Here is a 13,951-nt window from a genome sequence, read left to right as displayed (position 1 = left end):
AGCACGGCCCAGGTTCCGGCGGCCTCACCTCTCAGGTGCTAAGGCATTTTCTTAGTGGGCAGCATGGGACCAAGAGTGCAGATCCAAGGGCCTCATAAAAGCTTGTGTGCTTCGTGTTGATTATTCTCTATCTAATACAGCAATTTGGCCAGGTGCAGGGGCTCACATCTGTCATCTCAACACGTTGGGGGCCCAGGGTGGGAGGATGGCTTGAAACCAGGAGTTTGCAACCAGCCTGGCCAACAAAGCAAGACTTTGCCTCTACAAAAAATAAAACAAATTAGCCAGGCGTGGTGGCACGCACCTGTAGTCCCAGCCACTCAGGAGGCTGAGGTAGGAGGATCCCTGGAGCCCAGGAGTTTGAGGTTGCAGTGAGCTATGATGGTACCACTGCACTCCAGCCTGGGCAACAGAGCAAGATCCCGTCTCAAAAAGTATATATAATAATAAACATTTAAAAAGCAGTTGGTTCCTACTACCTGCCGGACCCCACCCTGTGCTCAAGAAAGGAGAGGAGGTTCATCCAGTCCCCACTGTTCATCGGTTCAGCAGCCTGGCACTGAAGCTCAGGCTTCCTCTTTCTGGACAAGGCCAAACCATGGACCAGAAGTCCCTAAGAGGAAGGGACTCACTTCCCCTGGTGAGTGACCACGAACCCCACTGATTGTAGCCGCCGTCTGACTCTTTGCAGTAAAACTCTGACTCCCAGATTCTAGATGAGCTAGGACTTGAGGCTTGGTGGAGGGACATGGCCTACTCAGGCTGGGAGGCAAATCTGAGAGGCACCGGAGGCATCCTCTGCTCCTTTAGGAAGTACAAGTGGGGGACACAGCCCTCAATGTGGGGTCAAATCTTGACCTCAGGCAACTGTATTAGCAACAACAACCCATAGGTGCCCTGTCACAATGGGTGATTAGGAAGCTGGACCTAAAAAGCCACCTGGTCTCAGCAGAAACATCCCGGAGGCAACATCTGAATGGTCCAGTCTAATCCCACAAGTCTACAAATGGAGCCGAAGCCAATGGCCGCAGAGCCACCGTGACCACCAACCTCAGCGCCTGAGGTCGGCCTGGCTCTGGGACGCCCATGCAGGGCCCATGGCTACGCAAACTGGGACAAAACAGGGCACGAGTCCCTCAGGCACTGTCTGGGACCTGTAGCTCTTCCCTTGGGAAGAGCACGTGAAAATTCCAGGATGGAGCCCCAGGTTGCCCAGTAGGGAGCAATGCTCTCGCCAGGCATCAACTCGCCCTTTGTGAGAGGAGAGGAGAAGGCACAGGCTGGGAAGTGTGAGTTCCCAAGGGTTCAGCCTCTGATTCAGAAACACCAGCTCTCATGTCTAGGCTTGATTTTTCCACTTGGGGATTTGAAATGTTGGTTCTAACCATTTCTGAGCAACCTGAGAACGCCTAACTCCCTGAAGACCTCAGTTTCCACCCCCGCCATGTTTTCCGAACCCCAGATCTCCTCCCAGCTGTCTAAAAATGTTCACCTTGCAGAATGTGGATGGACAGAAGGATTCTGACAAACTGTGAGGCTGACAATTGGAGGTTGTCGTGAAACCATTTCAACCTGCGCTGCCCTGGATGGGTGCTGAGCCCCCTCTACCGAGGCGTGGATCCTGGTCATTTGCTATTAGCGAGCCCCTGAGAACAGCTGTGTGGAACGCTGCAGGGTTGCTATCATCCTTCATTAGGGCCACAGGTGCGGTGCATGGAAGCCCTGCCTAGCTCCTCTCGAAGGCCCTGGGCTGTCGGTCCTTTCTGTTCTGAACCCACCAGGGGCAGAGGGAATGCCGACATTCCGGCAATAGTGACAGCAGCACGCCTGGAACGGACCCACCCCAGATCCAGGGTCCAGGTAGACAGTGAGAATGGGGCCAGTGCTGAGGACAGCGGCTTGCTTTCCCCCAGAAACAGGAAACTCAGTGTTTGTCAGATAGACAGCCTCAGACGGGCTGGCTCTGCTGAGCCCCCAGTGACTTTTGTAAGAACTTCTATGAGCTTGCGGGGGGGGGGGGGTCTCCCACGTGGACTCAATGAGCGTGAGACCGTGAATGCAGGAATGCACACTGACGACAGAACCCACTGAACGGGCCAGGCACGATGGCTCATGCCTGCAATCCCAGCACTTTGGGAGGCCAAGGTGGGCGGATCACCTGAGGTCAGGAGTTCAAGACTAGCCTGGCCAACATGGCGAAATCTCATACTCTATTAAAATAAAGACAAAAATAAGCGGGACATGGAGGCATGCACCTATAATTCCAGCAACTCGGGAGGCTGAGGCAGGAGAATCATTTGAATCCGGGAGGCTGAGGCAGGAGAATCACTTGAACCCAGGAGGCAGAGGTTACAGTGAGCTGAGATCGTGCCACTGCACTCCAGCCTGGGCGACAGAGTGAGACTCCGTCTCAAAAATAAAAGAACCCACTGAACGTCAGTGACCAGCATCCTCAAAAGCTCACTGTCCTCCCACAAAGCCAGAGACTTGAAAAGCTGGTGTCCTATACATACTTATGCAGGGGGCGATGGGTGAGCGGCTCTGCTGGTAGCCTTTGGCGCAGCGGTTGCAAGTGATACCCGTCACGCCGTCCTTACAGGGACACTGGCCGGTGGTCTGGTTGCAGGTTTTGCCAGCGGCACCCACGGGGTGGCAATCACAGGCTGCAGAGAACACAAAATGGGAGGGTCAGACAAGGGGGAAGGGGCCAGTGCATCCCCCCCCAGAGCCCTCCCTACCCAGGGGTGCCTCCATGGACCCTGCCCTAGAGGAAGAGCAGCAAGGGAGAGCAGGCCCAGCCAAGCCCAAACACACTCCGGAAGCTCTGACACTGGCCACCCGCCTACCTGGAAACGGGGACTGAAAACTAAAATGGACCGACCTGAAGAGACTGCTTTGGCAGCAGGAAAGTGAAGTGCGGGAGCCCTTTGGAAGCCCAGGAGGAAGGCTTTCAAATACTTTCTGGGGAAGGCAGAGCCCGCAGCCCTGATCGCGCCTGGGTGGAGGAGTCAGGATGTGAGGGTACACCTTCCCTTGACAGGGTCAGCCTATGCGTTTTCACTCTGTCCTCAACCAGCTCCCCGCCCCCAAGTTTTCTTGCCGACCCAGGGCGTGGGAGGAGTGGGGTTTGAGGCCTGATGAAGCTCTGGGGTTTGCCAGGTTAGAGGGAGTCACAGGTTCTCAACCAAGAACGCAGGTGAGAGCAGTTTAAAGGAGCCAGATTAGGCTCCCCCAGCTGCTGCCCCCCACCCCTGACCCTGCTTTGCAGTCAGGCAGCCAAGGCAGCCTTCTGAATCACAAAAACCATACACTGTAGCACTAGAAAGGGTCACAGTGATCGTTTAGTTTAAAGGCTTGATTAAATGTGCAAACAAAGACGGGAGAGGTAAAAGAAACTCCCAGAGCCTCACAGGAAGGGAACAGCCAGGCTGGGAGGTGAAGCAAGGCTGGGATTCTCAGGCCAGCAACTACGGCTCCACAGAGCAGGGCCCCCCACCTTCCTCCTGGGCTTAGAAAGGGTGGAGAGGTAGGGTTGCCCACCCCGTCATGCTTCACGGAGGCTCTGTCGCTGTGTCCTAAGGAGCCAGTTCCAGTAAGAGAGTAGCCACAGGACCGCAGGAGGATGTCCCGCCAACACACATGCTCTGGGCATAGAACAGCTATACCTGTAGGCACAAGACGCCAGCGTTCCCTGCTAAGTCCTGCCTCCCTGAAGCTAGGCGGTGGCCTCAGAGCAGTGGGGAAGGGGAAGACCGAAGGAAGGAGGCAAATGTCCTAGCCACACCCCGCCCAGGAGGCTGGAGGTGGGGAGTCGTCTGCAGCAAGGCGTCCTGCAGCAATTCCAGGTGTCCCCTGGTGGCTGCTAACGTGTTACCTCCTCCAAAAGGAGGAAAAAAACCCAAGAACGCAGGTGAGAGCAGTTTAAAGGAGCCAGATTAGAACTTCCCAGCAAGCACTGCTGGGCGTGAGCACGGGAGTCCGTGGCTCAAAACGTGGCCTCTCCCAGCCCAGCTGGCCTCGGGCCCAGGAGTGGCCAATGAGGATAATTACGAAGAGGAGGGAGGGAAGAAAGTGGAAAGGAGAAGAATGTGAGGAACTGTTTGTTGAAGTTGTGTTTGGACATGCAAAAGCTCCTGGAATCACTTGGAGTGATGGTTCTGGGACTGGGGGTGCCCCCGTCAGGTGGGAGGAGGGTGGGGGCACAGGCCCTGGCACAGGGGCAGCCTACAGGGCTCCCTGCCTGTGAGGCAGATGGAACTGCTCCAGTCTCGCTACTACTTCTCATAGAAGGCCTTTTTTTTTTTTTTCTTTTGAGATGGATTTTCACTCTTGTTGCCCAGGCTAGAGTGCAACGGCACGATCTCGGCTCACTGCAACCTCTACCTCTTGGGTTCAAACGATTCACCTGCCTCAGCTTCCCGAGTAGCTGGGATTACAGGTGCCCACCATTACGCCCGGCTAATTTGGCTAATTTTTTTGTATTTTCAGTAGAGACAGGGTTTCACTACGTTGGGCAGGCTGGTCTCGAACTCCTGACCTCAGGTGATCTGCCCGCCTCTGCCTCCCAAAGTGCTGGGATTACAGGCGTGAGCCACCGTGCCCGGCCAGAAGTCATGCCTTTTGCTAGGAAATCGTCTTAGATGTACCCTAAATTCAAGTTCATTCTCTGTTGTCTTTTTCACTCAACAGTAAGAAAAGATTCAGCCTTGACGGCCCATGGAGGCGTGCAGAGGAGGAGGAGGGGAGAAGGGGAGGCTGGAGACGGCCTCTGACCTTTCCCTATGGCCTCTTCAATTCGTCCGTGGTAGGAAGGGAGATGGAGGCAGTGCCTCTAAGTCGGCCGTGCGAACGCAAAGGGCCACAGCACAGGCTCCTACCGCCTTCGAAGGCCCTGATGCAAGGCGTGAGCATCAGGGGCTCAGGCCAGCTGACCTCCCTTAGCCAGCTGGTAATCCTAAGATTCATGCCAAGACATTCTCCCCTCCGAGCTGATGGAACACAGCTGTGGACCAGTAACTTCTGAATCCTTGGACTTGGCTGAAGGGAGGTCACCAAAACTTGCTCGGTCACTGCACGTTCAGAGCCACGTCACACGTGGACACCACCATTGGCCCAGGTGGTCTTTATCTTGGCAGCGGCCGACCCAGAGCGGACTCTGGGTGGAGTCAGGATGGTGCATCGTTCTGCCCCACGGCCCCTGACAGCTGGTGACCTGCTCAGCTGCCTGGGCTGGCACCGGCCGAGGTCTGGCGGAGTGAGGGCCGTCCTGGGTAACGGCAGCGCCACTGTATCGGCTGCGTGCAGCAGGCGCTTCCTAAGGGCCCACCCTTTGGTTCAACACAAGCTGATGCTTGCTGCTAATGTGTTCCTCCTCCAAAAGGACCAAACCATTTCCAAATCACTCCAAATCGCTCTCCTAAGATTTTGCAAGAATCTGCCCTATCTGTCTGGTATATGGAGGCAGCAGGCTGACTCGTGTTTCCACACCAGCAGATCATTGCTCTAGGAAGGGAGGCAATCAGGGTCCTAAAGGGTCTGCCCAAGGCAGAGTATTCTTCAGCAGTAGCCGCCCCGCGCAACTCCTGCAAACTCCTTAGCACATCCACACTCTCTCATACGCGTCAAATCCCTTGGTCCTCGCAACAGCCCTCTGAAATGTGCGTGACGGCACAGAGGAGACCACGGACCGGCAAAGAAAACTGCAGGAGAAGACCGGGGGCCGTGCAGAAAGGGCCTGGATGTCTGAGGGAACCACCCTTTCTAAGCGGCCCCCTTTGTATTTCTTGTTCTGCAAGGAGAAATAAGCTATCTTACAATACGAAGTGGGTTTTCTGTTACCTGTACCCAATGCAATCCTAACAGACGTGCCTGGAATTCATTCTCAATCCCCAAAGGTCCAGCCAAAGGACCCCAAAGTAAGAACTTTTCCTAAAAATTCACTAATTGAGATGGCCCCCATTATACCCTCTGTGCAAAGGGTGAGTTTCAAGGTGTAGGCAGAGTTGACAGATGACAATGCCACACTATGGCCTGGAAAGGGAGAATCTGACTGGCTGAGGCCAAGGGAAGGGTCAGGCCCTGGCTCTGAGGAAAAGAAGGTCAAAGTCACCTCGCTGTAGCCCCTTGACCCTGAAATACACACAGACACAGACACATCAAAGTGCCTACTAGGCCGGGCGTGGTGGCTCACACCTATAATCCCAGCACTTTGGGAGGCCCAGGTGGGCAGATCACGAGGTCAGGAGATCGAGACCATCCTGGCTAACACAGTGAAACCCCGTCTCTACTAAAAATACAAAAAATTAGCCGAGCGTGGTGGCGGGCAGCTGTAGTCCCAGCTACTCAGGAGGCTGAGGCAGGAGAATGGCGTGAACCCGGGAGGCGGAGCTTGCAGTGAGCTGAGATTGCGCCACTGCACTCCAGCCTGGGCAACAGAGCAAGACTCCATCTCAAAAAAAAAAAAGTTCCTACTAACACAGAGAGACTCACGCATATTCCCAGAAACACACAGATACAAGCAGACTCCTACTAAATCTCCCTCCCTCTCTCTCATCTACACACACTGACACAAACACACAGATTCTTATCTACAAACTCACCCACACACAGACATATACTCAGATCCACAAAGCTACACACACAGATACAGACACACACGAGGCAGGGAAGGGGAGGTGTGGAGTGAGCTGGGGAGAAGGTGGAAGTTAGGTGAGTGGAGGTCTTTTCCTTTGCAGGGGAGGGGGCGGTCCGGTGAAGGAGACAAAGAGAGAGCCTCCCTAATTCCTCTGAGAACGTGGTCTGGGTCAGAATATCTTCCACCACAGGAAGCCGCTGGGTGGCTTCCATGTCCCTGGAAGTCAGCCACTTTTTTCAGAGGTCGGTCAATCCCTTCCATGGCAGGTCACCCCGTGTGCTTGGAGCAGGCAGCACCTGGCCATGGGAAACAATGTACCCGGGGAGTTTTTCCATAAAGAGAAAGGTGGAAGCCCAGGTCCCTGAGAATGCGGCAGGATCAGGTTTCCCATGAACACGGCAGGCTGGAGAGCCTCCCAGTGAAGCAGAGAACCCAGGCGGTTCTTGCTCTGGGTCATGAGACAGGGACAGACAGCTCAGGTGACCCAGGTGCTTTCAGACAGGTAAGAGGGGATCCAGGTCTGGCCCTTACCCTCCCAGTGAGCCTGGGTTAGTGCCTTTCTCTCTCTGGACCACCGGTGGCTCATCTGTAAGGACAGGGGTCTCCCTCTAAAGTCCCACTGAAGCGACTTACAACTTAACAGGCTACGGTTTTTGTCTAACTGCTGGGTCCAAAGGAACCAGGGTGGCAGCGCCCACCCTTTGACCATTGCCCCTCCTGCTGCCGTTCCTCAGTGTCTTGGCAAGAGACCAGGGGAAAGGGATCCTGTTGCAGGGCACAGCAGGCCTTCCGTACACCCCTACTGCTGGCCCTGCCTGCACCAGCACCCACCTGCATGGTGTCAGAATCTTGTTGAGATTTGGTTTGTTGGTGAAGAGAGGGGGTACCTAGGGACTTCTGAGAGCCCTGGCAAAGCTGACCTGGATGGCAGGTGCTTCTCATCCTCAGCTTCTTGTGCCCAAGTAGCTGCCTCTCCTCGCTCCCTCTGACACTCTCTGAAGGGATCACTGAGGCTCCTGGGCTCTGCCAGGGAGGACACGTACTCCTGAGCCTGGCACTCTCTCCACTGAAGCACATGCTGAGGCTTTCCCGAAGTCTGTCCTGGGCTCCTATCCAGAGGTCTGGCTGCTTTTCCTGAGGACTCTGGCTCCAGGGACTCTTGGGGTCGGGTAGAATCTTCAAATGGCAGCAGTCCAAGGCCATGTGCCCAGGGAGGACAGGAAAGCCAGCTTGGCATGAGCCCCTCTGGAGCAGCTTCAGGTAGGACAGGGGAGACAGGACAGCCCCAGCCTCCACCCCCACTTCAGATACTACCACGGCCACCACCCAGGCCTCTGGCCAGTCTTGAAGTTCAGCTTCTGGCCTGACCTTGTGCTATGGGCTAAACTGTGTCCTCCCTTCCACACACATGCTGATGTGGGAGCCCTAATCCCCAGTACCTCAAAGTGGGATGTATTTGGAAATAGGGGCTTTAAAGAGCTCATTAATTTAAAGTGAGGTCACTGGGGTGGACCCTGATCCAACATGACTGGTGTCCTTATTAGAAGAGGGCATCAGGACACAGAAGAGTGCAGTGGAAAGACCGTGTGAAGACACAGGGAGAAGACGGTCATTTGCAAGCCAAGGAGAGAGGCCTGGAGCAGATGTTTCTCGGAACAAAACCAGCCCTGCTGACACCTTGGTCTTGGACTTCCACCCTCCAGAACTATGAGACATAAACTTCTGTTGTTTAAGCCAATCAGTCTGAGGCACTCTGCAGCCTGTGCTGACTAACACACCTGTGTGGAGCCTCAGGTAAGCATCTTCTTCTCCAGGACCCTCCCAGGCCTGTCCTGTACTCATGAGAAGGAAGACTGCCCCACCACTCCACCAATGAACTCTTTCATCCCCTGGCTCCCTGTGGAAGTCACCAGCTTTGTGGGAGGAGGAAAACCTTCTCCATGGTAGGCCATGTCTCTGAGGGCCCCCCAAACCCCCCGCAGGCCAGCAGAGCAGCTCTCGGCTTCCGTGATCTCTAGAGCCCCTGCTGGCTCTGATTCTCAACGGGACTCACAGACCATCTGAGGGCTGTTCTCAAAAGGGTACTGGCTGAGGCCTTGAGCAGGAAGTGCTGCAGGTCCTAACGGCCCTCGGAAGGCTGGCATGGGCTCAGAGAAGGTAGCCCTGCATAAGAGATTCTGCCAGGAGCCCTACCCCCTCAGCAGCGCCCTCCTCACCTGTACAGCATGCAGGAGATACCCTGTTCCAGTCCAGAAGAAGAAAGGGCTCACACAGCAGGTGCTGAAGGCATCCCTCCCAAAGTCTGATGGGAAACTCTCTTCCTCGTCCTCACAAGACTTCCAAGGGACAGAGGAACACAACCGACAGATACACCACCCTGCCCTGAATCCCGGGACATTGCCCCAGCAGTGAATGTGGAAATCTTGTCAAGTTTCCCCAGGGAGGGCTGATCCCTGGAGCCTACTGTGAGGCTCCATGTGACTCCAAGGGCTGCACCTGCCTATGGCCCTCCTGGGTTGGGGGGAGACAGTCTTCTCTGCTTTGAGTAGGACCAGTCTGCATAGGTAGACACGATCCGCAAAGAAAGTAGGGGTGGATGGGGCCCTGTGGACAGGTCCCAATGCGTGGGCCTGGCTGCTCTCTGGCTGCTGTGGAGCTCAGGGAGGGCGACCGTAGCAGCATGCTTGGTGTAGTGAGGACAGTCCGCAGAGAGAGCAAGGGCCAGCATCTTCAGAGAAAAGCAGGATCCAGAGGCTCCCCAGGTCCCCATATCTCTTGTGGGTGTCAGGCCTCTTGGGGGAAGCCTGGTGGGACCCCCACTAGAGGTGACACTGGAGAGATGATATCAGGCACAAAGAGGTGTCCAGGCACCCATTTCTTCCCCACTCCCCAAAACAGGGGTGAAGGATCAGCAACCGAGAGAAGAAACATAGGAAAGCCAGCAGGGCACTCTGGAATGGAGGGGACCTAATGTAACGTGGCAGCGAAGACCAGACAGGCAGAGCTTTTGGAGGCGGGGCAGACAGAGAGGCCAGGGGAGGGGAGGGAGTGCTGACCCAGGGAGACTGGTCTCTAAGTGAGTTCAGAGCTTTGAGGTATGGGAGATGGGGAACAAGGAGGCCCAAAGACGCAGTGTCAGAGAGCCCTAGGGAAGGAGTTTCTTCTTATTGCTACTATTTAATTTGCATAGAATAAAATTCACTTTTTTGGTGAATGCGTTTTTTTTTTTTTGAGATGTAGTTTGACTCTTGTTGCCCAGGCTGGAGTGCCATGGTGCGATCTCGGCTCACTGCAACCTCTGCCTCCCGGGTTCAAGTGATTCTCCTGCCTCAGCCTCCTGACCTTAGGTGATCCATCACCCTTGGCCTCCCAAAGTGCTGGGATTACAGGCATGAGCCACCGCGCCCAGCCCTCGTGATGGTTTTCACCTGCAGTTCCCTAATGACTAAGGGCGTTCCATGTATTTATTTGTGATCTGCCCGTCTTTGACGATGTTTCCGTTCAAGCGTTTTGTCCATGTTGAATTGGGTTGTTTGTTCCTTGTTGTTGAATTTTGAGAGTTGTTTACATATTTGGGATTCAAGTCCTCTATCAGATGCGGGATGTGCAAGTATCTTCTCATCTGTAGCTTGTCTTAGAGAAGGAGCTTCTTAAAAGGTGAGCCTGGCCAGGCGTGGTGGCTCACACCTGTAATCTCAGCACTTTGGGAGGCCGAGGTGGGTGGATCACCTGAGGTCAGGAGTTCGAGACCAGCCTGACCAACAAGGATAAACCCCGTTTCTACTAAAAATACAAAATTAGCCGGGTGTGGTGGTGCATGTCTGTAATCCAAGCTACTCGGGAGGCTGAGGCAGGAGAATTGCTTGAACCCGTGAGGTGGAGGTTGTGGTGAGCTGAGGTCATGCCATTGCACTCCAGCCTGGGTGACAGAGCAAAACTCCGTCAAAAAAAAAAAAGTAGTGAGCATGATACATCAGTCAGATCACTTTTCTCCTTCCAGCCTTCCAGTGCTGAGTGTGGAACCTACCTCCTCTTCAGACACCAAGGAGCTAACTACCCACCCCTTTCTCCGTCTCTTCTCTTCTGACCAAGGGCCCACCAAGCCCTTTCCTGTTTCCAGACTTTGGTTCTTCCTGGAATGTTCTTCCCTCAGCTTCCTCGTGGATGTTTTCTCCCCAAGTCCCAGGTCTCATCTTAGATGTCCTGTTCGCAGGAAGCCCCTCCAGGGCCACCTCGTAGTGCAGCTTGACCAGTTACTCTCTCCTTCCACCCTGCTGCTTTCCTCCATGTAACTCGCCACAATCCGTCATTATCTTTCTTCTTTTCTTTCAACTTTGAGAGTTGTTTACATATTTGGGATTCAAGTCCTCCCTCAGATGTGGGATGTGCAAGTATCTTCTCCTCATCTGTAGCTTCTTAAAAGGTGAGCCTGGCCTAGCACGGTGGACCAACATGGAGAAACCCCGTTTCAACATGGAGAAACTCCCAACCTCAGGTGATCCACCCTCCTCGGCCTCCCAAAGTGTTGGGATTACAGGCGTCAGTCACCGCACCCGGCCAAGATATTTAAATTAAAAAAATTTAAATGCCCACCCTCCCGGTTTTCATCAAGAGAATCATAAAAACTATTTAAATTCATTGATGATCAATCTCTCTCTTCTTTGTTTATTGTCAACTTCCCATCAAAAAGCAAGCCCAAAGGCCCGTGTCTAGCACGCAATAAGCGCTACACAAACATGTGCTGAATCAAATGAACAAACAGTCTTGTTGCTAATCTGGATGTAACTCAGGCCAATCTGCCGTCCTTTCCTGGTGGGGAGAGGGAGCATTTTGCTGCCCCTTGCACATCTGGAGGAACGAATGAGGAGGCAGGTGGGACGACAGTCCCCTCACATCCTAGGTCATCTGCAATCCAATGCCCCTGCACTCTCCACTCTTACATTCTCTGTGTTAAGGAGGGAGGGAGGATTGCTGAAATCTGAAGATAATCCCCAAACGTCATTTCAGCTGTCTGTGTCAACCTCCTCTGAAGCTATGCTTTCCTTTGTCCCCGCAGTTGCTAATGAGGCACAAAAGAATTAATGTTTCAAGTTGCACAACCTCTCCTTTCCCTGCCACTTTCGGATCAAGGTGCAGATGGCAGGAAGTGGAGGGGGGAGAGGAGTCCCATAATCCCAAACTGGGTTATTTGACACTTCGTGATCTAGTTAACTATAGTCACCCTGCACCTGTTTTACAGCCAAGGAGAAAAGCACAGGTCTTGCAAATGATTCCGTGTGTGTGTGTGTGTGTGTGTGTGTGTGTGTGTGTGTGTGTGTCACACAAGCTTGGGGCAGGAAGGTAGGGCTGTATGACACAGTGGGGGAGGAGCAGGAACCTGGGTTCTGTGTCTGTGCCACAAGTGAGGCAGCTCAGGCCAGCTCAGGCCTCCCATTAGCCCTAAGTCCCAGTCCAATCAAGGAGTCCCTCAGATGCTGCCTGGTCTTTCTTGGCACTTCCAGAGTCAAATCTGGATGTGCACAGCCCGCCCCCACCTCTCTCTGCTGGGTCTCCACAAGCAGCTGTTGGGCACATCTCTGCCCTTCAACTTGCCATCTTTGCTCCCAAAGCATGGAAATCCTTTATTGAGAGTGTGCAACAGCATTAGGGCCAATCCTGGGGGCCCCGCCCAGTCCCGTGGGAATTGGCTGCCAAGTCCACACCGGGGCTGAGCCCTTCAAGCAAGAGGGGCCGGTTCTCCCAAGGGCCACCACGCACAGAAAGAACTAAAGCAGGCCGGGCGCGGTGGCTCAAGCCTGTAATCCCAGCACTTTGGGAGGCCGAGACGGGCGGATCACAAGGTCAGGAGATCGAGACCATCCTGGCTAACATGGTGAAACCCCGTCTCTACTAAAAATACAAAAAACTAGCCGGGCGAGGTGGCGGGCGCCTGTAGTCCCAGCTACTCCGGAGGCTGAGGCAGGAGAATGGCGTGAACCCGGGAGGCGGAGCTTGCAGTGAGCCGAGACCCGGCCACTGCACTCCAGCCTGGGCAACAGAGCGAGACTCCGTCTCAAAACAAAAAAAAAAAAAAAAAAAAAAAAAAAAAGAAAGAACTAAAGCAACCAGAGAGTCAAAGGAAGCATATCTGCTTTGTGTGTGTGCCGACAATGGCAGTGTGTTCTAGTTTTTCTGTTTTCCCTGACTTGCACAAATAATCCTAAGAGCTGCCATGTGTGGAATGCATGCTACATGCCAGGACGTCCTCCACATCATCTCATTTAATCTGCACCATAGCCCTAGGAGGGAGTAGGGGCTATGATCCCCATTTGCAGATAAGAAAGCGGAGGCTCCCAAGAGTAAGTGTCTTGCCTCCAGAGGTGGAATCTGGACTCTCGTCTGAGTAACTCCAAGTTTCATGCTTTTCAAAGCTCTGCATCCCAAACCTGTTTACTACCCCCCTGCCACCCGCCCCCGGCCCCACAAGGGCTCTCCTGGCAACAAAAGCCTGAAAGACACTATTTCCTCAAGTAAAATTCCCTTAATGCTCTGGCCAAACCCAGAACTTCCATTAACTTGGGGAGCTCAATAATCAGGAGCCTTTTCTGCTCAAACACAGGAACCCCTGGAAATCCTCCAGGAATTTCTTTTTCTTTATTTTTCTTCTTTTTGAGACGGAGTCTCGCTCTGTAGCCCAGGCTGGAGCGCAGTGGCGTGATCTCAGCTCATTGCAACCTCTGCCCCGCTCAAGCGATTCTCCTGCCTCAGCCTCCTGAGTAGCTGGGATTACAGGCACGCGCCACCACGCCGGGCTAATTTTTGTATTTTTAGTAGATGGGGTTTCACCACGTTGCCCAGGCTGGTCTTGAATTCCTGACCTCAGGTGATCCACCCGCCTCAGCCTCCCAAAGTGTGGGGATTATAGGTGTGAGCCACCACGCCCAGCCAATCCTCCAGGAATTTCTATGTGGCATCTGGAGATAAGAGTGGTCCTGAGAGATGAGAGAACTCACATCCAGGGAGGTGAAAACGTGGACGGCCCAAGGACGCCCAGGGAATGAGCAAGCTGGGCCAGGAAGATTCCGTTTGGCACAGTGTGCCACATGGGCCGAGTCACAAGATCAGGGACTCTTTTCATCTATAAAGCCTGCAATAAAACCACCTCCACCTAATTTCCTGGCTCTACCAGCTCTTCTGAGTCATCAGATCACACACTTCACTGCTACAAAGAATCGTCCTATTGTATCCTTACGTTCTCCTAAGACCTTGACTACTTAAGAAGCAGGTGGAATGTGGAATGTCAAAGCTGGAAGGGATTCAGAGGCCAGCAGCCTGAAT

General features: G+C 53.9%; 1 protein-coding gene across 1 annotated transcript in view; it reads right to left on the bottom strand.

The window, feature by feature from the left end:
- LOC105474216 (netrin 1) overlaps positions 1 to 13,951 on the bottom strand; it is a 228,394-nt gene that overhangs the window by 56,487 nt on the left and 157,956 nt on the right. The window contains exon 4 of the mRNA XM_011728715.3: positions 2,514 to 2,663. Coding sequence (XP_011727017.1) covers positions 2,514 to 2,663 — 150 coding nt within the window. The remainder of the gene's footprint in view (positions 1 to 2,513; positions 2,664 to 13,951) is intronic.

The sequence above is a fragment of the Macaca nemestrina genome, chromosome 17, assembly GCF_043159975.1.
Source record: "Macaca nemestrina isolate mMacNem1 chromosome 17, mMacNem.hap1, whole genome shotgun sequence".
Taxonomy (NCBI): Eukaryota; Metazoa; Chordata; class Mammalia; order Primates; family Cercopithecidae; genus Macaca; species Macaca nemestrina.
Note: the sequence above shows the minus strand (reverse complement) of the source record. Positions and strands in the feature narration are given on the sequence as shown.